This window comes from Miniopterus natalensis, chromosome 1, assembly GCF_054644295.1.
Source record: "Miniopterus natalensis isolate mMinNat1 chromosome 1, mMinNat1.hap1, whole genome shotgun sequence".
Taxonomy (NCBI): Eukaryota; Metazoa; Chordata; class Mammalia; order Chiroptera; family Miniopteridae; genus Miniopterus; species Miniopterus natalensis.
In genome coordinates, this window is record NC_142081.1 from 58,984,962 (window position 1) to 59,007,307 (window position 22,346).

General features: G+C 56.3%; 2 protein-coding genes across 2 annotated transcripts; one reads left to right on the plus strand and one right to left on the minus strand.

Annotated features, from left to right (window-relative positions):
• Positions 1-250: 250 nt before the first annotated feature.
• Positions 251-9,348, plus strand: LTK (leukocyte receptor tyrosine kinase). Its single transcript, XM_087814749.1, is given in 22 exon segments — positions 251-316; positions 3,690-3,787; positions 3,789-3,829; positions 3,832-3,916; positions 4,148-4,275; positions 5,200-5,298; positions 5,710-5,866; positions 6,298-6,389; positions 6,671-6,778; positions 6,781-6,820; positions 7,330-7,459; positions 7,599-7,638; positions 7,641-7,659; positions 7,851-7,976; positions 8,066-8,119; positions 8,121-8,165; positions 8,282-8,506; positions 8,636-8,762; positions 8,834-8,923; positions 9,024-9,066; positions 9,069-9,197; positions 9,200-9,348. Coding segments are annotated over 22 exon segments (2,091 nt in total).
• A 1,022-nt stretch (positions 9,349-10,370) lies between these two features.
• On the minus strand, positions 10,371-19,231 carry ITPKA (inositol-trisphosphate 3-kinase A). The gene is made up of 7 exons (XM_016212299.2): positions 18,743-19,231; positions 12,151-12,247; positions 11,865-12,081; positions 11,548-11,752; positions 11,226-11,327; positions 10,688-10,759; positions 10,371-10,574 (listed from the first exon to the last, which is right to left on the minus strand). The coding sequence occupies exons 1-7, from the start codon at positions 19,229-19,231 to the stop codon at positions 10,371-10,373; spliced, it is 1,386 nt and encodes a 461-aa protein (XP_016067785.2).
• Positions 19,232-22,346: the final 3,115 nt, after the last annotated feature.

The following is a 22,346-nucleotide window of genomic DNA, read 5'->3' on the forward strand; positions in this document are numbered from 1 at the left end:
TATGGTATGCCCTGTCGGGGTAAAGAGAACCCACTCCCCATAAATGGAGCTGCTGAACACAGTATTATACAATAAGTTTTATAAAGCAACTACTGTATCTGCAAATAGCAGTAATTCTTAAGCTTACCATGTGACAAAAGTCACCTGGAGAATGTGTTAAAACAGATTGCTGGGCCCTAAACCAGAGTTTCTGATTCAGTAAATCTCTGGTGAAACCTAATAATTTGCATTTCTAACAAGTTCCTAGGCGATGCTGCTGCTGCTGTCCCAGCTCAATCTTACTTCGAGAACCATTGGCTTACAGAGACCTTGCAAAGTAAATTCTATGACCTCACAGTGGAATATCTACAGAATTACATAGGGCAAGGGCACCAGAGCTGTTACAAAATCACTGTTGTATCTACACCTAACAATATACACTCGGATACTACCAAGTACCTAAGTACTATAGCTTCATTTTGCAGTGTTTTATAGTAAACACAGGCTTCAGCCTATACAATTAGTACTTTGTGCAAAAGAGTGAGGAAGACAAAACTATGAAGGCAGAATGGCCCTCACAGTTGTAGGATGCCTTGTGATTTACAGAACAATTTCCCCTCCTATGATTTTTATAGGTGGTGGGAAAACTCTCAGAACACCATCACCCCTTGACCAGAGATGCTAATACAGTACTAGCACTCATATCTGACATCAGAAGTCAGGCTTTCACGCCATCACATTAAAAGTTGTGCACAAAGTTAACACAGGCAATGGAATTGAATGAAGTAAACCTGGAGATCCATGTTTCTGAGGGTGTTGGGAGGTGCAGCCTTACAGTCACAGTCACTGAAAGACACAATTAATGGCAAGTGATGATGCCTTACTTGGGGGGAGTTTAAAGAGCACTTCCCATGTGTTAACACACTGGCCACTACCAATGAAGTGTGCACACGCCCCACTGCTGACATGAGGACTAGAAGCCCCATGTGTAGTGTCAGGTGTGGCTTTTTTCAGATCCTGCTTCAAAAGAGTGGGGACACTTACTTCCCTAGCTGGTGGCAGACCCAGTGGCTGGAAACAGAGCCCTTGTGTGTGGGGCTTTCCAAGCCTTCTTCCTGGAAGCTTAGGGACTTCTCTGACACTGGCCCTGCCCTTCCCTCCTTCAAAATCCCAAGGTCTGAGGTGGGATTGGCCAGGCCGGCTTTAGGACAGGCAGTGTTTAGTGAGCTGCTGGACACTCCTACAAGCCGCAGTCCCAGGCAGAGTGGCAGTGGCTGGGTCTGAGCCGGCAACCCTAGATGTGGCAGGTGATACAGGTGATGGGCCACTACTGCCTGCTGGGGCTGTAGCTCGGAGTTTCTGGTAAGTCCTTTCTAGCAGTCAGGGAACTGTCCGGCCAGAGGCACTTTCCTAGGGTTGGGGACAGCGGTTGCTACAGACTGGGTCCCAATGGCTCCTTTAGAAACCTCGAACCCCCGCGGGCCGATCCCACTTCTAGGAATATATCCTAAGGAATCCCAGACACCAGTTGCAAAGAATTTATGCACCCCTATGTTCATAAAAGTGCAATTCACTATAGCTAAGATTTGGAAACAGCCCAAGTGCTCATCAGTAGATGAGTGGATAAAAAAGCTGTGGCACATTTACACCATGGAGTACTATGCGGCTGTGAAGAGGAAGGACCTTTTGGGCTTTGGCACAGCATTGAGAGAACTAGAGAGTATTATGCTAAGTGAAATGAGCCAGTAGGAGAAGGCCAAGTACCAAATGATCTCGCTTATATGTGGAATATCATAAACAAAATAAACTGATGAACAAAGTAGATCCAGAGACATAGAAGCTTGGAACAAACTGAGGGATCTCAGAGGAAAGGCAGGGTGTATGGGGGTGGGTGGGGAGAGATTAATCCGGGAACTTGTATGTTTATGGGCATGGCCCATGGATATGGACATTAGTGTGGGGAGGGCCTGGGGGTGGGATGGATGTGGGGTGGAGGGGATCAGTTGGGTTAAAAGGAGGACATCTGTAATGGTCTCAACAATAAAGATATTTTTAAAAATTTTTGAAAAAAGAATGGTCAAGGATTTGCTTGAGAGTTTTGATTCACATATCTGCTACTGCACAACCAACCACCCTAAAAAAATAAGCTCTTACTATTTCTCAGAATTCCATGGGTTGACTGGGTTCAGATGGGTGGTTTTCCTGCTCTGTCACTGGCACTCTCATGTGCCTGTGATCATATGGCAGCTGGGGCTGGAGTCATTTGCAGGCCTGACTGTGCTGGTCTGTCCAGATGACTCCTTCCCTCCTGTGGCTGGTGCTTTATGTCCCATCCCATGGGGTCTCTCCTTACAGAACTTCTCATTTTTCAGGGTTTCCTATGCAGCCTCTCCTCCAGCAGGGTAGTCAGATTTCTCACAGGGCAACTGGCTTCTGGGAAAAAAGAAAAAGAAAATGCGGGCCTAAATCCTAGGATCCTGATCACTCAGCCTGGGAAGGAGGGACAGGCCCTGGGGTCTCAGCACCGCCTGGGGGCCGGATCACATAAGTCGGGGAAAGGATGGGAGGGTCTGCAGATCAGAGCTCAGTGCCACTCCCTAGTCATTTTGGGAGGGGCTTTCTAGGAGAGAAACTTGCAGAGGTATCAGCGGGCACCCTGCGGGGCGGGAGCGACCAAAGTTGGGGTGGGGTTGGCTGCCACGCGCTGGTGTGCACTGGCGGGGTGGGTTAGGCGTGTGGCCTCCAGAGGCAAGGCAGGCTGTGGAGAGGTTTTCTCTTCCTCTCCTGTCTCCCATGAACATCTCCCAACCCCCGTCTTCGTGTCCCCTTTCAGGAGCCAGTCTCTGCTCCAGTTCTGAGTCCCCGGCTCCTGTTTGCCATCCGCGTCCCCGCCAACTCCAAGCTCCCAGGACGGGAACGTCACCTAGCGGCTTGGGCCCCCACACAGTGCGACGGGCGTACGCGGGGAGCAGAGTGGTGGTGACCCGGGCGGCCGCCGCGCGTAAGAGGCACGCAGCTGTGGCGGGTGCGGGGCCGGGCGGGGACCTGTGGCTGCGGAGCAGGGGTAGAGGTGGGTGGTACCCAGTGAGGTTCCACCCTCAGGGAAAGGAAGGCTACGTGCGCGCGCCACGTTGCGGGTAGGGTACCAAGCAGCGACGCGCGGCCCCGGCGACCCGGACTGTCCCGTCTTTCAGTGGAACTCAGGGGAAGGGTGGCAGCAGTCGCCACCGAGTCAGCCCAGACCCAGGAGCCTGTTCCCGCCAAGCAGAGGGCCCCTAACCAGCGCCGGAGCCATGGGTGGCTGGAGCTCCCCCCCCCCCCCCCCCGCCATCAAGCCTCCTACAATAGGTGTAAAATCTGATTTTATGGTGTGTAAACCTAGTCTCCCATTTTTTAAAAATCGACTGCGGCCTTTAAGTCCCTCAAATAAGAAATTCTGGAGCCGCCTCTGTTACCAACCTCTGCCCCGGGCGGACGGCCCCAGGACCCAAGGCGAGGGCTGGGCGCTCAGCACCCTCCGTCCGCAGGATCTCAGCTTCCGGAGCCGCGGGCGGCAAAGGCACCCAGGGCCTTTATAACGGGTGCGTGGCATCTTCCTCTGCGCTTTCCGTCCTCGTGGGGCAGCAGGGAGGACGCCGGGGGAAGGGGCGGCTCGAGCGCCCAGGGCAAGGGCTGGGTCTTCGAAGGGAGGGAGCGCCCCCTGTGTTCAGACTCCGGCGCTGCCGGGGGAGTGCCCGGGGCCTACCGAATGGCGCCCGATACCCCCGGGGAGCCCAGGGAGCCAGCTCGTCCGCCTCGCAGAGTCTCGCTGAGGAGCACGCGGCGGCAAACGGGACCGAAGAGGTCCCGGGGTCCGGGTCTGGGCCGGTGGTGGCGGCGGAGGCGGGGACGCCACCTACGGTTTCCGGACACGTGCCAGCTCCCGGCCGGGGAGGGCGCGCTCCCGCCCCGGGCGCTCAGCGCGGGGACCCAAACCTTTTCCCGCGGGCGCACACTTGAGCTCTACGTACGGGCCTTAGGGTCCCAGGGTCCCTGGGTCTGGCTGGGAGCCCCTTTCCTTACTCCAGCCCCCGGGGTGGGAGCCTCGCCCAGCGCCCGGGTCCTCACTCGACGGCTGGAGGGTGAGCCCCCGAGCGCGCCGCTGGCCGCGAAGCTGCGCGCAGGCGAGCGGGGCGGCTGCTGGAGGGGGTCGGGCCTACCCGAGGCGGCAGGACCTGGGCCGGACTCAGACCGCCCCGGAGAAACTGGAGAGCGGCTCAGCGGCGCCCGGGCGCAGCGGGAGAGGCGGGGCGGCAGGCGGGGGCTGGGGGGCGGGGAGGGGCGGGCGTGCTCCCCACCCCGCTGCTCGCCGTCCCTCCGCGGCTCCGCAGGTGGAGGGGGGCTGGCCGCCGTGGGCCTCCTCTCCGCAGGCAGCTCGCCCAGCGCGGGAGGGGGCGAAGAGCAGATAGAGTAAGTAGCTCTTCGGGGGAAAAAAAAGGTCAGAAAAAAGCCAAAAGAAAAAGAGGTTTGATAAATTGCAAGTCACACTTCCAGACAGGACTCCGTAGATTTTCATTTAAATCCAGGCGCTTTCCCATTATAACAGGTCCCCTCCAGTCGCCGGCGCTTAGGAACTGGCCGAATTAGCAAGCTGAGCAGACAGGCAGAAAGGCAGGGATTGTTTAAATCAGTAGGTCTCAAAGCGTGGTCCCTGAACCAGTAGCATCAGCACCACCTAAGAAGTTGTCAGACATGTAAACTCTCAGCCCCTCTGCTACCTACTGAATCAGAAAGTCTAGGGGAGGGTCCCAGCCATCTGTGTTTTAATCCATCCTGTAGGTGATTCTAATACACTCGAGTTTGGAAACCACTGATGTAAAGAACAGAACCTTTGTGTCTGTCTGGGCTGTAGTTTGTAAATACTTTATATACATCTTCTCTCATTATATACAGCCTCTCCCATTTTATAACTGAACACAAGGGACCAGAGGGGTCAAGCGGACAAGGTGTCCCAACCAGCTTGAGATAGACCTGCAGGTTCCATCCGATCACTCCCTCCCCACCTCTCTGGCTCCCGGTTCCCACTTGTGAACCGGCAGCACCTGTATTATGCTAGTGTAGAGGAGGCCACACTGGGATTTCCACTGGGAGACTCCAGCTTCCCCATTGTTCAAAAGCCATCTTCCCAGCAGTGAGGCAGGTGTATGCACCTTCCTCCCTCTGTCACTTTCAGGTTTCCAGAAGGTGATGCCTCAGAGACTGATGTGCCCTGGGCTGATGAGGAAGATGGAGTATCCTTCCAACACTCCAGCAGTGAGCTCTACCTGCAGCCTCTGGCAGGTATTAGCCCCTACCCCCTACCTTTCAGCCTGGCCTCACCTTTTTCCTCAATCCCTGAGCCCACTCCCATCTGAGCCAGCAACTCTGCACTGTGAACTACCTGCTTCTTGCACAGCACAGAAATATTTGGGAACTGGGCTGTCAGCTGTGACGCCAGTATGGGGTATTCTGGAGTGCTTGTTAAGTACCTCCTTGCTATGAATTCTCTTCAAATGCCTGCACACTCAAGGAATCCAGAAGAGGGAGTATGCAGGCCTGACAGAAGTCCCCCACTACTTCCCACCCACCCTTAAATGCGTGGCTCTACTCCCTGTTCCAAAGGCTAGAATTAAACAAAATATGTATGTGTCCCCTCCATCCCACCCTACCTTGTCCTCCCTTACCCTGCAATATCAGTTCTTTCATTCATAGTCACAGAGAACCATGGAGAAGTGGAAATCCAACTGCACCTCAGTTCCAGTCATTGCCTTTTGAAAGACTGCCAATGGCAGGCAAAGTTCCAGTTGCTCAAATGCATGTGCCCAGAGGGCATGGAGCTAGCTGTGAATAATATCACCTGCATAGGTATGTTCTGCCTTTGCCCAAAGTTTGGACTCCTGGGGCCACAGGCTGGGAGGAGCATTAGGGTACTGGGAACATTTCCTGCTGTGTGCCAGGCACTGTGTTGGGTGTGGGCAGGAAATTGGAGATACATCAATGCATGCTCTGCCTTCAGGGAGCACGTAGTCTAGTGTGAGGGACACTATCTACCTATCTAGACATACGAATCTATCTATTTCTATATATCTAGATATAGATGCATATGAAAGTGACAATTGCCATGGAGATGTAAAGTGTTTTAGGGGTTCTCAGGAGCGAGAGGTTGTGTTTGTCTAGGATAAGTGGAAAAAGCATTATGGAAAAGTTAATGCCTGAGCTGAATCTTGAGACATGGGTAAAACCTGGGTTAGAGGGACAGAGAGGAACTTCCCACTGGAGCTGTCTCTCTCCCTAGACCAGCTTCCCCCACCCGGGCCCTCTGGTTCTGTTAGTGGCTGTGGTGGCGACTTCTACACTGAACCTCCTTATGGTGTGTGGGGTCCTGATTATGGGTATGGATCACCCAGCAGGCACGGCTGACTCAAGGCTTCCTACTTATCCAATGAGCTGTGTGGGATCTCAGGGGCAAATATGGCTGATTTCAAGACCCCTACTCCCAGCAGAGCAATGGTGAACTCCTCCGGGGTTCTGAGCATAGAAGCAGCTGGGGAGGCCAAGGGAAAAACATTTGCCTTAATGGGCATCTGTGGAGTTGCCCTGGGCAGGGAGAGGCAAAGCAGGGCAGGTAGAGTGTGTGTCATCTTTCCTCCCACCCTCAGTGAACCCTAAGAAGTGGTAGGGCCTGTGGGGACAAGGCTGCCAGGCCCTGAGCTTGAGCTGAGCAAGCTTCAATCCTCCACCATGAGAACAGCTCCCAGTTCTTACTGTTGCCGGACAGGGCTTGCCCAATGCAGCCGGGGCCTCGCCCCCAGGGCTTACAGAGGTTTCCCCAGACAAGTCATTCAGCTCAGGTGAATCCTCCTCCTCCTGAGTACCTATGTACTCTGAATCTCCACTCCCCAGCCCGCTCCCTGCTATGGTGAATTAGGATCCCAGAGAGCAGCTGCTGACCCAAACACCTTGTATAGAGGAGATAGAGGCCAGAGAATTTCCAAAAGAGAAAATAACTTGTCCAGGGTCAGATGTCATCCCCAATTTTGGGATGGTAGGGACCCTAGGATATGATTCCTTTGGAGCAAGGGTTGCTTCCACCTCAGGGTGTCTGCAAGGACCCAAGGGTAGGCCTCATACAGACTCCCACCCCCACCCTGACTCCATACCTGCCCTCTCTTCTGCCCTGGCTCTGTGCCAGTCAACATTGCCTCTGTAGGGCTTACACCTGGGGTCATGCCATGATATAGAGAAAGCTCAGACTCAGATAAGGCCAGCTGGGCAAAGGAGGGGGGAGAAAGGAGGTAAAGAGACATTAGACTCTCCAGAACCCTTCCTCAGGCTCAGCCACCCACTCCCTTCCAACCTGTCTTCATGCAGAGCTCTGGGCCATGGTGCCTTTGGAGAGATCTATGAGAGACTGGTTATTGGCCTTTCTGGGGACCCCAGCTCCCTGCAGGTGGTTATCAAGGTGAGAGGGGGTGAGGCTTCTGGCTGGGTGTAGGAGAGCAGGGTTCCATGGAGGGAGAAACAATTGCTGATGCTAGGGTCAACCCACCCTCCTAAAGTGTCTGAGGAACTCAGGAGCTCTGTGCCCTTTTCCTCCCCAGACTCTGCCAGAACTGTGCTCTCACCAGGAGCTGAATTTCCTCACGAGGCGCCCATCATCAGGTGCACCTGGGCCTGGGTGCCGGTGGAAGTGGTGGGGAAGGCACCCAGAACTGCCTGTGGGAGCAGCCTCTCTTCACCCTGAGGCTGAGTGGTAGCAAGTCTAGGGAAACAGAGGTCCCCTCCAGTTTTTTGGAGCCTAAAGCATGGTTTCTCTCCCTGCTGGTGATGGGGTATATGTACCACCCACCCAGCAAGTTCAGCCATCAAAACATTGTGAGCTGTGTGGAACTCAACCTCTGGGCTGCCCCTCACCTAATTCTGCTGGAGTTGATGTCTGGAGCTGACGTGAAGACTTTCCTGAGGTACAGCCAGCTGCACCTAATAAGACCCTTCTCCCAGCCCTCCAGGCCCCTCTAAAGACCCTGTCCATGTATGCCAGAATCTTCATGGGCTAATGCACCCTCTGCCCAACCCAGGGCCAGCCTCTGGCCATGCAGGACCTGCTCCAGCTGGCCCAGGACAGCCCCAGGCTCCCACTACCTGGAGGAAAATCACTTCATCCACAGGTCAGGAGTCATCCTGGCTCATGAGACCCCTTAGCCCAACTCCCTCCCCAATAAAGAGACCTTCCACATAACTTTTATGAAAGTAGATCAGAGCCAGAGATTCTGAGTTCTGGTAGTGATTCCCCCAACCCCAATTCTACCAGAAACTGCCTGCTGAGCTGCAGTGGGCCCAGCAGAATGGCCAAGATGGGGGACTTGGGGTTGGCTAGAGATATCTACAGTTGTGGGGTCTGGGGAGGTGGGAAAGGCTGCTGCTTCAATGGAGTTTCCCAGCAGCCCAATGATTTGAATAACTCATCACTCCCCTCTCCCTCCTGTAGATGTTCTTTATTACCTGGAGGGCATCTTCACATCCAAGACAAACTCCTGGTGATACCATGCTCTCCCCCTCCCCTGCCTTGGGCCACCTCATGTGAGGAAAGAGGCTTTGCCTGATGGGCTTCATTCAGTTCCCCACACTCATGATTCAGGTCTTTTGGGTACTGCTCTGGGAGATCTCACTGGCCCTACCCTGGGCACACCAACCAGGAGGTGCTGGACTTAATAGTTGGAGGGGGATGGATGGACCCTCCCAGGGGCTGTCCAGGACCTGTGTAAGTATGTAGTGTTGCTCAGGAAGGGGGTCCTTCACAGCCATGGTTGAGCACAAACTCCTGCTTCTCCCCAAGTATCATATCATGACCCAGTGTTGGCAGCACCAGCCTGAACTTGGCCCTAGTTTTGTCAGCATCTTGGAGCATCTTCAATACTGCACTCAGGTATGCCTGTGTGACCTGCCCTGACCATCCTGGTCTTGGGGATCAGGAAGGAGGCCATAAAACAACACTGACCCCTTGCTCTCTTACCCTCCCATTATAGGACCCTGATGTGCTAAATTCGCCTCTGCCAATGGAGCTAGGGCCCAGAAAGAGAAAGAGACTTCTGGGCTGGAGAGCAGGTCTTTGGAGGGCCTACGATACCCACAGGCCCAGGAACTGAGTCTGGAAAGCTTGAAGAGCTGGAAAGGGAGCTTCTTTGGCCCCTGGCTGCCCTCTGCCTCAAGACCCCCAAATCCTGGGGACCCCAACCTCAGAACATTTGGGATCCCATCTATGGCTGGTGGGCCCCAAGCGGCCCTGAGGGTGATGATACAGGCATTGATGCTAGCAATGGTTCCTCCCTGCACTCCTCCCTAGGCTTCTAGGTGGCTTGTTATTTGAGTAGCCTCTCCCCCCACCCTCACCCCAGTTTGTGCTGCAAGCCTGGGCCTGTCTCAAGGCTGGCCTGCACCACAGGACTTTCCATCCTGGAAACCAGACCCAGGCCTCCTGGGGAAGAGCCTGGCCACTCCCAGGCTTTGAACTTTGGGATCAGAGTAGAGGCCAACCCCTCTCCCTCAGATGTGGGTGCCCAGTTGAAATTGTCTCCTGCAGGAAGCCTTTGCTGGATTGCCCTTCCCCTATGAGCATCCTTCTTCTGGGCAGTCCGCAACCCTACCAATACCTCTAATAAAGAGCCCTTCTCACCCTGGATGCTAGCTCAGCTGGTTGAAGTGTCGTGATACTTCAAGGTTGCTGGTTGGATCCTGGTCAGAGCATATGCAGGAAGCAAACAATGAATGCACAGATGGGTAGAACAACAAACTGATGTTTCTTTCTCTCTCTCTTTCTCTCTCTCTCTCTCTCCCCCTCTCGCTCTCCAATCAATTAATAAGTTATTTTTTTTAAAGAGCTCTTCTGATATCCTCCAGTGATCTGAGTGGACGTCAGGGATGCCTGGGAACTGAGAAAGAGGGGACCACAGGAGGGAGAAGATGAAGCCTGAGTCACCAAAGCTGGTGTGTTTGAGTTTTATTGTGGAGGAGGGTCCTTTGTAGTGTGGGAGGTTAGATCAATAGATCTAGTGCCTGCGAAATAAAATTCATTATCTGGCCTCTCTGGAGAAGTACAGAGCGCCCTCAGAAGAGCTAGGCTGAGGAAGAAGCCCATTGTCACAGTCTTCCCCCCTTAAATTAGTGTCATTGGCTCTGGGACCGCTTGGGTTTGTACAGGGAACAGCCTTGGTGCGTGCAGGGCGTCCCTTAGTGGTTGGCACCTGGCCCTCCAGGACCCTGTGAACCGCCCCAACCTCTGGGTTTGTTTGTCTCTTCCCAGCATGCACAGCGGGGACAAAGCCGCGGGTCCGTCTGTCAGACCAGTCGGTCTGTGCGAGGGCAGGGGCCTAGCCTCATCTCTGGGCCAGGCTGGCCAGGATGCCAATGAGATTGTCCAGCCCCAGCAAATAGCCGTCCTCGCGGTTGCCCTCCTCCCAGGGCCTCCGATGGTCCAGCGTCTGGCCGTCGGGGAGGGGCGTGGTCTTGCCGAAGTCGATGAGCCACACGCCCGCGCGGTGGCAGTGGTCGTGCACGAAGAGCAGGGAGCTGCCGATCACCTGCCGAGCCCCGCGCCGTCAGACCACCGCCCTCTCCCCCGAGAAGCACCCCACCCTCCTCCCGGGCAGCCCTCACAGGCCACGGGCCGGGAGCCTGACGGCACCCCTCTTACCTCGTGCCTCCTGAAGAACTCGGAGACCTCCAAGGTGTCCCGGATCTGCTGCAGGCGGTTCAGGTACCTCCTCTGGACAGGGCAGGAGAGGAGAGGAGGGCGCGGTAACTAAACACTTACAGAGCCTCTGCTAATATCGGGGGTTACGATGCCTGCCCGTCTGGTAAATACCGTGGGGGAAAACACAGGCCCTCGAGTGGCGCAGAGCAAAAGGGAAGGAACGTAACTGTGACAAAATGCCAGGGTGCGCACGGCCGGGCGTGGCTCGGCGGTTGAGCGTCCACCTAGGATCCAGGCGATCCGGGTTCGATTCCCGGTCAGGGCACATGCCCGGGTGGCGGGCTCGATCCGCAGTCGGGGGCGTGCAGGAGGCAACCGATCGATGACGACTCTCTCATCATTGATGTTTCTATCTCTCTCTCTGAAATCAATAAAGATTTTTAAAAAAATGCTAACGATGCACTAGACAGGATGACCTGGGGGCCTCCCTCGGTTTCAGGCTCCCCAGCGGCTCAGGGTTCGAGGGCCCGGCGCTCACCAGCACTTCCGCATCCCCCTGCACGAATTCCTCGAAGACCCGAGTCACCTGCTCCCGGCTTCGCGTGGTCTTGAAGTCGGTGCTGCAGGATCCGTCGGCTTTCTTAAGGAGGTGGGACAGGAAGTGTCAGGGGCCCCGCACCCGCCAGAGGGGAGAGGATCAGTTAGAGCGGCGGTACCTCCTGGACATTGGAGGCCAGAGTCAGCGAGACGGCCGCCAGAGGGTGCTTGGGGGGGGGGGCAGCTGGCAGGTTTAACGCCGCGGTGTGGGGCTGGCGTGGAGGAAGGGCGGGGCTGTGCGAAGCAGAGCGAGCCTGGCCCACCTTGATTCCCTCGATGCGGAAGCCTAGCGTGGTGCTGGAGCTGATGCCTTCTCGCCACTGCATGTAGCGCGGCTTGGTGACCGCGCGCTGCGCGTGCTCCTCCTCCGTGGGCGCCGCAGGGTCCACCGCCAGCATCTTCTTGTACATGTCCTTCCGCAACTTGGGCCGCTCGCGGGCCTTGGTCAGCTCCTCTTCCAGGTAAGTCCTACGGAGGCGCAGGCGGCAGACTCACACCGGGACAGGTCGGCACGGCCCTGGGCCCCGCCCGGTGGTCCCCGCCCCGCCCCGCCCGGCCCGGCCCGGGAGCGCGCGCGTACCTGATGCCCATCTTGCAGTCAAGTACGCAGGGGCCGTCGAATCCGTCGAGCAGGTCCTGCAGCTGCAGGTAGCTCTCGCCGTCGCGCTCCACCACGCCGTGGAAGGCGGGCACGCAGCCCCGCAGCGCGTCGGCCATCAGCCGCGACAGGCAGTAGCGCTCGGGCTCCGAGCTGCGCTTCAGGATCAGCCCGCTGGTGCCCGCCGCCTTGAAACTCCCTGCGACGGGCACCAGTTAACTCTGCCTCTCCCTCCCTCGCCCGCCCCACCCGCGCCGCCCGTGCTCACCCGTGTGCCCGGCCAGCTGCACCCAGGAGTAGCGCTTCTTGAAAGGGCTCATGACAGGCAGATTCACCATGGTCCGGATCTTCTGCCAGTGGCTTTTCTGAAAGCAACACGGTCCGGGCCTGCATGTCCAGCGTCCGTCTGGCCAATGCATAAACCCTCCCTCCTCAGGACAGGGACTCGGCCCGCCCCGCCCCACCGCCAGCAGGTAGGGCCCGATGATTCATTCATTTGTTCTCTCGGGTAAGTTTATCGTGCGCCTGTGTGGTGACACTGAGACACACAGGGTGGTGACGGGTATCCAGCTCCTCGATTGTGCTGAAAAGAGCCCTGGACTTGGCGTGAGAAGGCTCAGGTTTGTACCCCAGTTCTGCAGCTCAAAAGCTGGGCGGTCAGGTGACTAAACTGCTAGGTCATTGAAGCTTTAGAACTTTTGTGAATGTGAGAATCACCTGATGACCACCCCTGTTAAAAAATGCAGATTCTTGGGTTTACCACAGGGAAATTCTGAGTAGGTCTGGGTTGGGACCAAAAATTTGCATTTTTACCAATGCCTCAGGATATTTTGGGGCCTGAGAAACAAGCCCCTGAGCATCAGTTTCTTCATCTGTAAAATGGGGAAATAACTGCTCTCACTGGGTTGTTGTGAGTAGTATATGAGGCTTGATTGTGACAAACTCTCCTCCAACCTCATTTCTTGGCATGAAGCAGAAGCTGGACAAATCTGGATTGTTTTTAAATTTATTTTGAGTGTACATTTATTAAAGCTGGGGACAGTGAAACAAGGGAGGGCATAGAATAGAAGAAGCAACGAGAGAGAGACAAGGCAGGGCTGCTTTGGTTTACTAGAAATGTTATGGAGGAGAAATAAGCCAAGGTGGGCTGCTGTCAGCTCACTGGAGAGCCAGAGAAAAGCAGCCTTGGGGGCAGATACAGGAGGTTAACCCAGGACAAGCTGCTGCTGCCCATTGCTCCCCTGGTTGCAAATCTCATGGGGTCCCTTAGAGTTTAGGAGATGCACGCCTGTGGGGGAAGAAGAGGGGAAAGAGGAAAGCACAACCAAATGTAGACTGTGGATTCATCCACTTTGGGACCATAGGTTCCTCTCATTTGGGGAGACAGATAGTCATAGAAAGAAACCTTTACAAAGGCCCAGGGCAGGGAGGACAGCCTGGCGAGATCTGAAGAAAGAATGGCTTGGGGTTTCCCAAAATCGTCTGCTATCCCTGGATGCCACATCACTCCTCACCAGCTGGCAAGACCCAGGGCACCCTTGGTCCTAATCTGGACCTAGAAACCTGAGCTTTGAAAATGGGATGCAGAGCTGAGGGCCTGTCATCTTTAATGAAACTGGGAGGGAAATGTAGATTTTGGTGTACCTCATGCCTCATGACCACTGCTTCTGCCTCCACCCAATCCTGAGGGCATCTCATACTCTGGACCTTTCCTCTTCTCACCCCAAACCCATTCTTCCTATGTCTACAGGTTTGTAGTACACAGGTTTGCTCATCCTGTCTTTTGCCTTCTCCCAGGGTGCCTGATTTTAGAGGAGTTACACATGTGAGCCCCCCACAGGGCTGGAACCCAGGAATCCAGCCTCCCTGACAGCGGGAGTTATAAGAGGGAGAGGGAGAGCTGGGGTAGTGGCCTAAATAGGGGAAGGCTGCTGACCATTAAGCCCTCTCCCATGTGGAGGAGATGGGGGTTAGTGACAGGGCGCTGGATGGGGAGTCAGGGAGTTGGTTCCAGTCCAGGCTCTGTCACTTCCTAGCTGAGTGAGTCCAGCGCGAACTTCATCTGTTGTGAGCCTGTTTCTTCTGGGAATACATAGCTGCTGCCATAACACAAGCCACCATTTACTGACCGCCTACTGCATGCCAGGCACTTCTCAACCTCCACAAGACAGCATTGCTCCTGCTTTCCTACTGCAGTCCCTACATGGCACACTGGGGTGTGATCACGTGTCCAACCCCCAGGGATCTAGGGGTGTAGCCAGAAGCAGCCCACTAAAAGCATGACAGCTCTTTCAAAACTCCTTTTTTTCACTCTTTAAATACATACAAGGCTTGCATTATGCTGCATAATAACCCAAGTTTTATTATAAAACTCTCCCACCTCCAAATCCTCAAATAAAATTCTGGGAAGACGTATTCAGCAGCACCACCCTATACCCTCTTCTCCCACTCTCATTTTGAGAATCATGATAATGATGATGCACATGGACAGCAAGTGCATGAGGTGGAGGCATTACTGGCATTTTACAGAAAGAAATCAAGGCATGCCCTCACTTCCTGCCTCCAGCCTCCCAGTCCCTGTTTTAAGCTATTTACCAGTCCAAACCCTTCCCTATGTTCCAATTGCCCCAGCAGATTCCAAAGTCCATCTTATCACCCTGATCCCCTTTGAGGGTCAAATGGGACCTCCACATGAGAAAGAGCATTGTACTTGGTGAAGCAATTTGCAGGAACAAAGTGGTGTGCTTTGATCTCTGGGGAAACACTGAGATCTGCCTGGGGACCCCTCTCTGTTGGCTGGACACCTTTGCCTTCATGCAAAGGAATGGGTTTAATGGTAGGGCTTTCAGACAGCTTTAGGGGCCTACTGGCAGAACGTGGGACACAGTGAGACCAGAATGTAGTTAATCAGAGGGTACACCTGTTTCTGTAGCCACCCCAGTGGAAGAGGGAATCAGCCTTGGGTCAAGCAAGATGGGAGAACTGCATCATTCTTTCTTCTGGGATCATGTGGGAGCAGTGAGTGGGGCTGAAGTTAGAGGTAGACCTGGTAGAAGGGGATTTAGCACCTGCAGGCCCGGGTTACTGCCACTTGGTTGGTATGTGACAGCACAGCATCAACTGCCTCCCAAGATGATGCAAAATGGGTCATCACCTACCCTCCCAACCCCAATTTTGAGAGGATCATGTCAGCTGAGAGCAGCAAAGACTGAGGCGCGGTCCAGCCATGCAGGTTAAAAGGGCTTTCATAGCATTATGTCATCTGAGCCCTCCCAGCCACCTCCTGAGGTTGGTATGACAGGGTTTAGCTCCCCTGCCAGTAATGGATATGGTCAAACATGGAAGGAGTTGATACAAGTATCGTGGAACTCAGGGTGCTACCTCTCCCAGTGGACATAATGCATATAAAGATGCATGTGTCCGCCCAGGCCTGGTGGCTCAATTGGCTGGAGCATCATCCCATACACCAAAAGGCTGTGGGTTCGATTCCCGGTCAGGGCACATAGGTTGTGGTTCAATCACCCATCGTGGGTGCACGTGGGAGGCAACTGATAGATGTTTCTCACTCACATCAATGTTTCTCTCTTTCATTCTCTCTCTCTCAAAAAATCAATAAAAATGGTGAGGGTTAAAAAAAAAAAAAAAAAAAAGGTGCATGTGTCCAAAAAGGCTCCTGGAGAAACATTCTTTGGTGGGTGGGTGATGGATGACTTGGGCACATAAACAACAGCAGGGAAGATATTTTGAGCAGGTTAGGCTTTTATTGTATGGATCTCAGAAAGCAGATTTATTATGTTACAAAGTGAAATCTACCTGAAAAGAGGGCCAAAACCCCATCCTCTGGCCCAGCCTACTCGCTACGGAAGTCTGGAAAACCAACTCACAGCCACAGGCTACCTGAGCATCTTAGGGCAAAAAGCCCAGGAGAGCTGACCCATGTCTTTAACAAAGTCACAGGTAGACCCTATGATAATTCCTCACCCCTAGGGCTGAACTAGGAGCATCTCTCTCTGGGCACAGCTTGGCTAGACACTAGCTTCTGACTCTTCTTTATCTAAGCTCCATTTGGAAGCCCCGAGGACTCCTGCTTTTTATATCACATCAGATACTCAGTGTATCTTCTGCCAGAATGGACCCTTTGCTCTGCCTTTGGTACTCATTCCCATGGTTGCTGACTCCCACTCCCTCCCTCCAGCCATCCAGCCCCAGGCTGAAACTCTACCAGCCCAACCCCCTCCCCGTGTTCCCATTGCCCTATCAAACTAGCACTCCCTGTGGTGGTGGTGGTGGAGATGGTGGTGGTGGTGAAAGCAATCAGTTTAAATTTATAAAATCATTTGCACTAAGGTATTAGTGACCCACGACTTCACCCTCCCCAGGGCGTTTACTTTTTAAAAAGGAAGTCGGTTAACCTAAATTCTGCTCTATAATTAGTGAAAAGTGAAGTATGGGAGTTCTGGGTCCAGGACAGGATGGCATCCAGGTCTCCTTACCCATCCCGGAGCACTGAGAGAACCAAATGAACAGGAGCCAAACACCCTCTCTTCTGCTAGAGCAACACCCAAAATTGTTTTAAGAGGTAGGCAAGGCCTAAGGTACAGTCATGCCAGCTGTCCTTGGGGATAGGCTCCCACCCCCACCCCTTCCCCTACCTGTATGGGTTTCCCCTTGCCCATGACTTTTCCTTGTACTAAAGGAAAGGCCCAGGGAGGGAGGCAGGCTGTCCAGCCCCAACTGCCCTGTGGGAAGCAAGGCTCCTGGCAGGCTGTTGGGGGCTCTTAGGAGAAAGGGAAGGTCGTATGTGCCTGGCCGAGGCAAGGTAGAGCTTCCCCTGGCCTCCTTCTGCTCTGGCTATTCCGTTATCTGCTCAGGCCGGAGTGTAGAGGGCCGGCGACCCTGCAGCTCCTGGGTGCCACCGCAGTGCCCTTCTCCCAGGCGCATCGTAACGGTCAGGCAGCCCACGGGCTCTGCTTCCTGCCTGGGGGAGCCCTGAAGGCAGCCTGGGCGGGCGCTGTGCCGCTCCCGAGCCCGGACCGGCGCGAGGCAAAGTCCGCGCCGAGCCCTTCCACGCGGACGCAGGCGGCCTCTGTCAACAGTCCCGGGCTTATCTGCCGCCGCCGTGGCTGTTTGCCTTCGGGGAGGCCCCGGCGGCTGGGGGTTGGGGAGGCCTGAGAGACGCAGCCTTGGAGCCTTGGAAGGGCCTTCAGGAGGCCATCTGCTCCAGCTCCTGGCCATGTGGGAGACGGCGAGGCCCAGGGTGGGGGAGGCGGGCCGAAGGGCCAAAGACGACCGGGGCACAGCGGCGACTGTCCCTGGAGTTGACCCCCGCCGGGCTGCCTAGGTTGCGCACAGGCTTGGGCCGCCGGACCTCCTCCACCCACGGGCGTTAGAGGGAAGCCGGGGGCTGCCGTCGGGGCGCCCCTCCTCCTGCGCCCGCCTCTCGGTTGTCAGAGATTTGAGCGGGGGAGCCGTGGACCCAGATACTGCTCCGGATTCATCGAGGAGGCAGAGAGGGAGGAGACCTCCCACTGCCCCACATTCCACCCCCTTGGAAATTCCACCCCGTGGGTGGCACCCGCCTCCCTACGTGGGCCAGGGTTGCACTGGGAACGATCGTGGGTCAGGGGCATCCTTACTCCCGGGAGAGGGGAGAGGGACTCCCCGCACCCTACACCTGGCGGCGGGGTGTGTTCCTATTCTGAGACTTTTTTTTCTTCGGTGTCACAAACCATGCCACCCTCTGGGTAATGTAAGTCTCACGGGGTAACTGAGTCACGGATCCACTGCAAGTCGTTACAGTGTCTCCCCGCCTCGTCCAATCGTAGCGCGCGGCGGAGCCGGGGTTCAGCAGGCGGGGGCCGCGCCCAGCGCTCTCCCCGCGGCTCCCCCGCAACCCGGGCGAGCGCGCGCCGCTCCCGCCGCCCCGCTGGGAAGGCCGGAGCCGCCGGAGCCCGCGGGGCGCCTTTCGTTCGCCTCTCCCTCAGCTCCAGGGGCACTTGCATAACGTGGATCTAGAGCAACTCCTTAGCACTGGCCATGGGGAGTTATTTAAAGTATTTGGCCTCCGTTTAAACAAGGGGCACGGGACGGCTCTCCCGGGCGCGGCACACCCCTAAGAGGCAGGCACCGGGAATGACTTCGCCACACCCTGGCCTGCATTATTCGGGGGTCAAACCAGGCCTCCGACACCAGAGTCGGAGATTAACAAACTGATCACGCCCTTTCAGCCTCAGTTTACCCTCCCCCGGCCCTAATCAGTTGCAGTAAACCGAGGAGGGCGGCGTTCCGCTCCCTGCCAGGGCTCCCAGCCCTGCGCTCCTCCCTTCCCCGCGTCCACGCCTCGTGCGGGCTCGGGGAGCAGACGGCGGCGGTTCCCGAGCTGAGCCTGGAGCGCGGCTCCACTCCCACTCAGGAGAGGGAAACCGTGGCAACGGCGGGGGTGGGGCCGCGGCGCGGGAGAGGGGGCGGCCGGATTGCGAGACTCACGCGCCCCTCTCTCCCCGAGAGTTAGCGGGGCAGTGCCAACCCCTCCGATCCTCAAGCCCACCTCGCAGTCCGCAGGTCACGACCCCCTGCTCCCCACCGCACCCGGTCCCCTCGGCCGGGCGCAGGCTCCTCCTCACTCGCCTTCTTAGACGCCCCAGGGCGCGGGCCGCGACCCTCCAGGGGGACCCGGGTAAAAACTGCCGAGGGGAGAGGTCCGCCCGGCCCCGCCCTCCGACCCCTAGGCCCGCTGGGCAGTGAGAAGAAGACCCTCGGCGGAGGGGACTGAGGGCAGGAGTCGGACCTCAGAGAGCTCGGAGCTGGGTCCGCAGCGCGCGGCCCCGGGCCCCGCGCTGGCCCCGCCCCCGAGGCCGTACCTGACCCACGTCCTCGCCGGCTTCCAGCTGCACGTTGCCGCGGCTCCGGCTCTCGCTGTCGCTCAGCAGGTCGTCCTCCGAGTCCTCGGGCAGCGACGAGGAGCCAGTGGAGGAGAGCGACGAGGTGGAGAGGCGGCGCGGCTGCTGCAGGTGCGACGAGCCCACGGCCGGGAGCCAGCCGCCCTCCGGCTCGGGCGGCCCGGGGCTGGCCGGGGGGACGTCCGGCTCCTCGGCTGTCACAGTCAGCTGCGGGATCACCGGGGCAGGGGGAGCCCGCGGGAGCCCGTTGGGGACTTGTCCCCCACGCCGCTTGGCACCGCGGGCCCGGGGCTCCCCTGCGGCGGCGGCGGCGGCGACCGCGGCGCAGCGCGCCTCGAAAAGCAGGCGCAGCTCCCCGACACTCCGGCGCGGGGCCCGCTCCAGCCCGGGGCTGCACGGCCCCGCGCCTCCGGGCCGCGCCATGCCCGTCGGGCCCCCGGGCAGGGTCATTTCCCGGCACAGGAGCCTCAGCGGAGCCCACCAGCCCGCGACGCGGCGGGGACTGGAGCCGCTCGGCGCCCCGGGCTCGAGACTGCCCCGAGGCGGAGCCTGCGCCGCCGCCCGCCCGCCCGCCCGCCGCGCCCCGCCTCGGCCGCGCCCCCCGCCCACTTCTTTCACTTTCAGAGAAAGCGCGGGCCTCCGAGGGCCCCTGCGGGGCGGAGCAGGCTCCCTGTCGCCGCTCCCGGTGTCCGGGAAGCCCAGGCAGCGTGCACGGAAAGCCAGGGCCTGGTCCTCGCGTGCTCCCTGGGCCCGTCCTCGAGGAGCCGGGAGGGGCCGCTGCACCTCCGAGTCCCGCAGCCTTCCCTGGCTCCGAGCCGGGAGGATTCCTCCCCGCGGCGCCGGGTCTCTGGCCCCGCAGGGGAGGGGCTCGTCTTTCTCCCGCGCTCCCACTCAGTCCCTCGGGCTCCTTTCAGCGTTCCTCCCATCCGGTCTTCGGGGCTTTTCTCCGCCCAGTGCCCCTTCAGCACAGAGTTCAAGGCCATTGGCTTTCCAAACAAGCCTCACCCCAGGGCGTGCGCCCAAGTGGGGACACCGTCCCAGGAACAGCTGAGACTTCTCTCCTCAAAGTCCCCACTGCCCAGCACGCAGAGAACAAGGCCGGGGCTAGGGCTGGGGCCTGGACCTCTCCGTGTGTCGGGGCAGAGTCCTGGGCAGCCCACCTGGTCGCAGGCTGATGGGGGCTGAGCCCCTCTTTCCCCTTTCCTTTTGTAGTTTGGGGCTTGGAGTCCGCTGTGCGACTGTAAGCAGGTCATTTCCTCTCCTTGAACTGCTGATTCTCCTCCCCAAGGTTACCCTCCACATCACAGGTTTGCTGTGAGAATAAAATACAATGAAAGATATGAAATCTCGAAAACGTTAGACTAATTTTAGTGTGGGTGGTAGAAATAGCCTATCTCAGGTTCCCCACACTCTAAATGTAATTAGAAAAACCTCACCTGACCCAGAGTTGGGGCTGTGACACTGCGACGTGCTCTTCAGTGGCATCATTGGGGTGTCTTTGGCTACTTCACATGTTAGTGGTTAATGGAACTGCAAGGCTGCTTTGAGCAGAATTCAGTGTTTCACAGCATTTCCTGTCTTCCCCCAAATGCCACAAGTGAGAATCCCTTATCAGGTGCCTGGTGCCTAAGAATTGTTGGGGGCCCTATGGGGACAGTGTCCCAGAAGGATTGCCTCTGATGCTGGTGGCCCAGAGAAGGAGCTTTCCTTTCCTTATGTCCCTTCAGCCAGGACTCAAGGATGGCCCTGGAGGAGAGAAAAGGAGGGTTCAGAGAGAGAACTGGAACCTTCAGCAAAGAAGAAAGGAGAAGATCCTGGGGGACTGATGGAGTGGGTGGGGAAGGAGGAAGGGGAAGTGGAGTGAGAGAGAGAGAAGGAAATACAGGAGTTTGAATATTGAGTCCTCTGTGGAGAATCTGGGAAATCACATAGCTATGTCTTCTGAGGCACAGAGGTCTGGAGGAGCCTGGGTGTCTGTGTGAGGGGTGTACTCTAGGGCTTGAAGGCCCAGAAACACCCATGTCTCCTGCACTCACTTCTTTCCCTCCTTTGGAGCTGCCCTGGCCTGTGGTGGAAGCCGGAAAGGTACTTCCCTCAGAGGGGGTACTGGGGACAAACACAGCACAGGAAGTCAGCAAGGACCTGCCAGAATTGGAAAGATAGGCACTGTGCCAGTCAATGTGTGGGCAATGTTGAAGGCACAAGCAGGGTGGGAACTGGGTCTCTGTCCCGCTGCCAAGAGAAAACTCAGGGGCAATTTCTTTTCTTCTGGTATCAGGTACTTGCCCAAGGGTCAGGAATCAAAGAAGAGCTCTTTGCCCATACCTGCCCAAGTGTCCCTCACTGGAAAGGTAAGGGAAAACCTGGAAATGGGTTTTGAAATGACCGCTAATTTCATAGACTTTTAGAGTGGGAGGGGCCTTTAGATGTATCCTATCCTCACAATACAGGAGAAGTAACAAAGGGGTTAAAGCAGTTGTATAAGGTCACACAGCTAGTTGGTGGAAAATCCAGAGTGTATCTGGACTTCCCTGACTTCTATTCCTGTGCTGTGTTCCAAATCTTTCATTAACATCTGGTAGTTTAGTTTTTACCTTATACAATGAAAGCAGAGTCTGCTTCCACCTAACCACAGGCAGAAAGCATAAAGGGAATATATATTGGAGCAGGGCCTGGGGGTCCCAATATAGTTGTGGGACAAAGTCAAGGGGCTCTCATGTCTTCTTAATTGAGCCAAGAATGACCTTTCAAATCCTGGCATCTTGTCTTTGTGCCTCAGTTACCCCAGCCCTTGAGGTCATGAGTAGATGGATGTAGGAGAGGGATATAGAGAAAATCAGACTACTGTGGAGGTGGAGGAATGGCCTCTGTACTGCAAAAAAATGGAGAAATGGAGGCATAAAAGAATGTTTCAAGGTTTTGGTGGTCATTAGGTGGCTGATCTGAGATAGGCCACGGGAGTTCCTCTGCCTTACCAACATGGCCAGCATGTCTGAGGGAAGAACTGATCTTTCTTCTTCTTGTGGCATCTCAGTTTAGGGATCCTTCTGAACCCTAGAAGCCTGCATTCTGGGGTGTTTGAGTTTCCATGCCTCTCCATGGACTTCAGGATTTATCAGGTCTGAGGGCTATACCCTCCTAGGGGTAACAACCTGGGGCACAAAAGGTGGGAAAATGGGGTATGTGAGGTGAGGGGTTCCTGGGATCTTGGTGTTATTGGCCAGCCTTTCTGATTTGGCGCTGCCCCTTCTCTACCCTACCTCAGGGCAGCACCAGTGGCCCCAGGGACAGAAGCAAGGTCACTTCTCACCATCCCTTGCCAGGCAGTGCCAGTTTCTGTTTCCTAAGACCCATAGGCAGGACCTCTCAACTGGGGGAGAAAGGATGGAGCACAGCCTTTGACCTGACCAGTGCTCCTGAATGGATCATCTGTTGCTTTGAGGAGACTTGAAGTCCTTTCTAGAGAGAGCAAAGCCTTTATGGTGTGTGTGTGTGTGTGGGGTGTGTGTGTGTGTGTGTGTTGGGAGTGGGCAAGAAATGTTACTCTAGACCAGGTGGTGCAGGG

Coding starts and splice junctions, on each gene's coding strand:
- ITPKA (XM_016212299.2), bottom strand. CDS start 19,231: ATGACCCTGCCCGGGGGCCCGACGGGCATGGCGCGGCCCGGAGGCGCG. Junction 10,760..11,225: donor AGGGGGATGCGGAAGTGCTG/GTGAGCGCCGGG, acceptor TGCCCTGTCCAG/AGGAGGTACCTGAACCGCCT. Junction 10,575..10,687: donor AGTTCTTCAGGAGGCACGAG/GTAAGAGGGGTG, acceptor GGGGCTCGGCAG/GTGATCGGCAGCTCCCTGCT.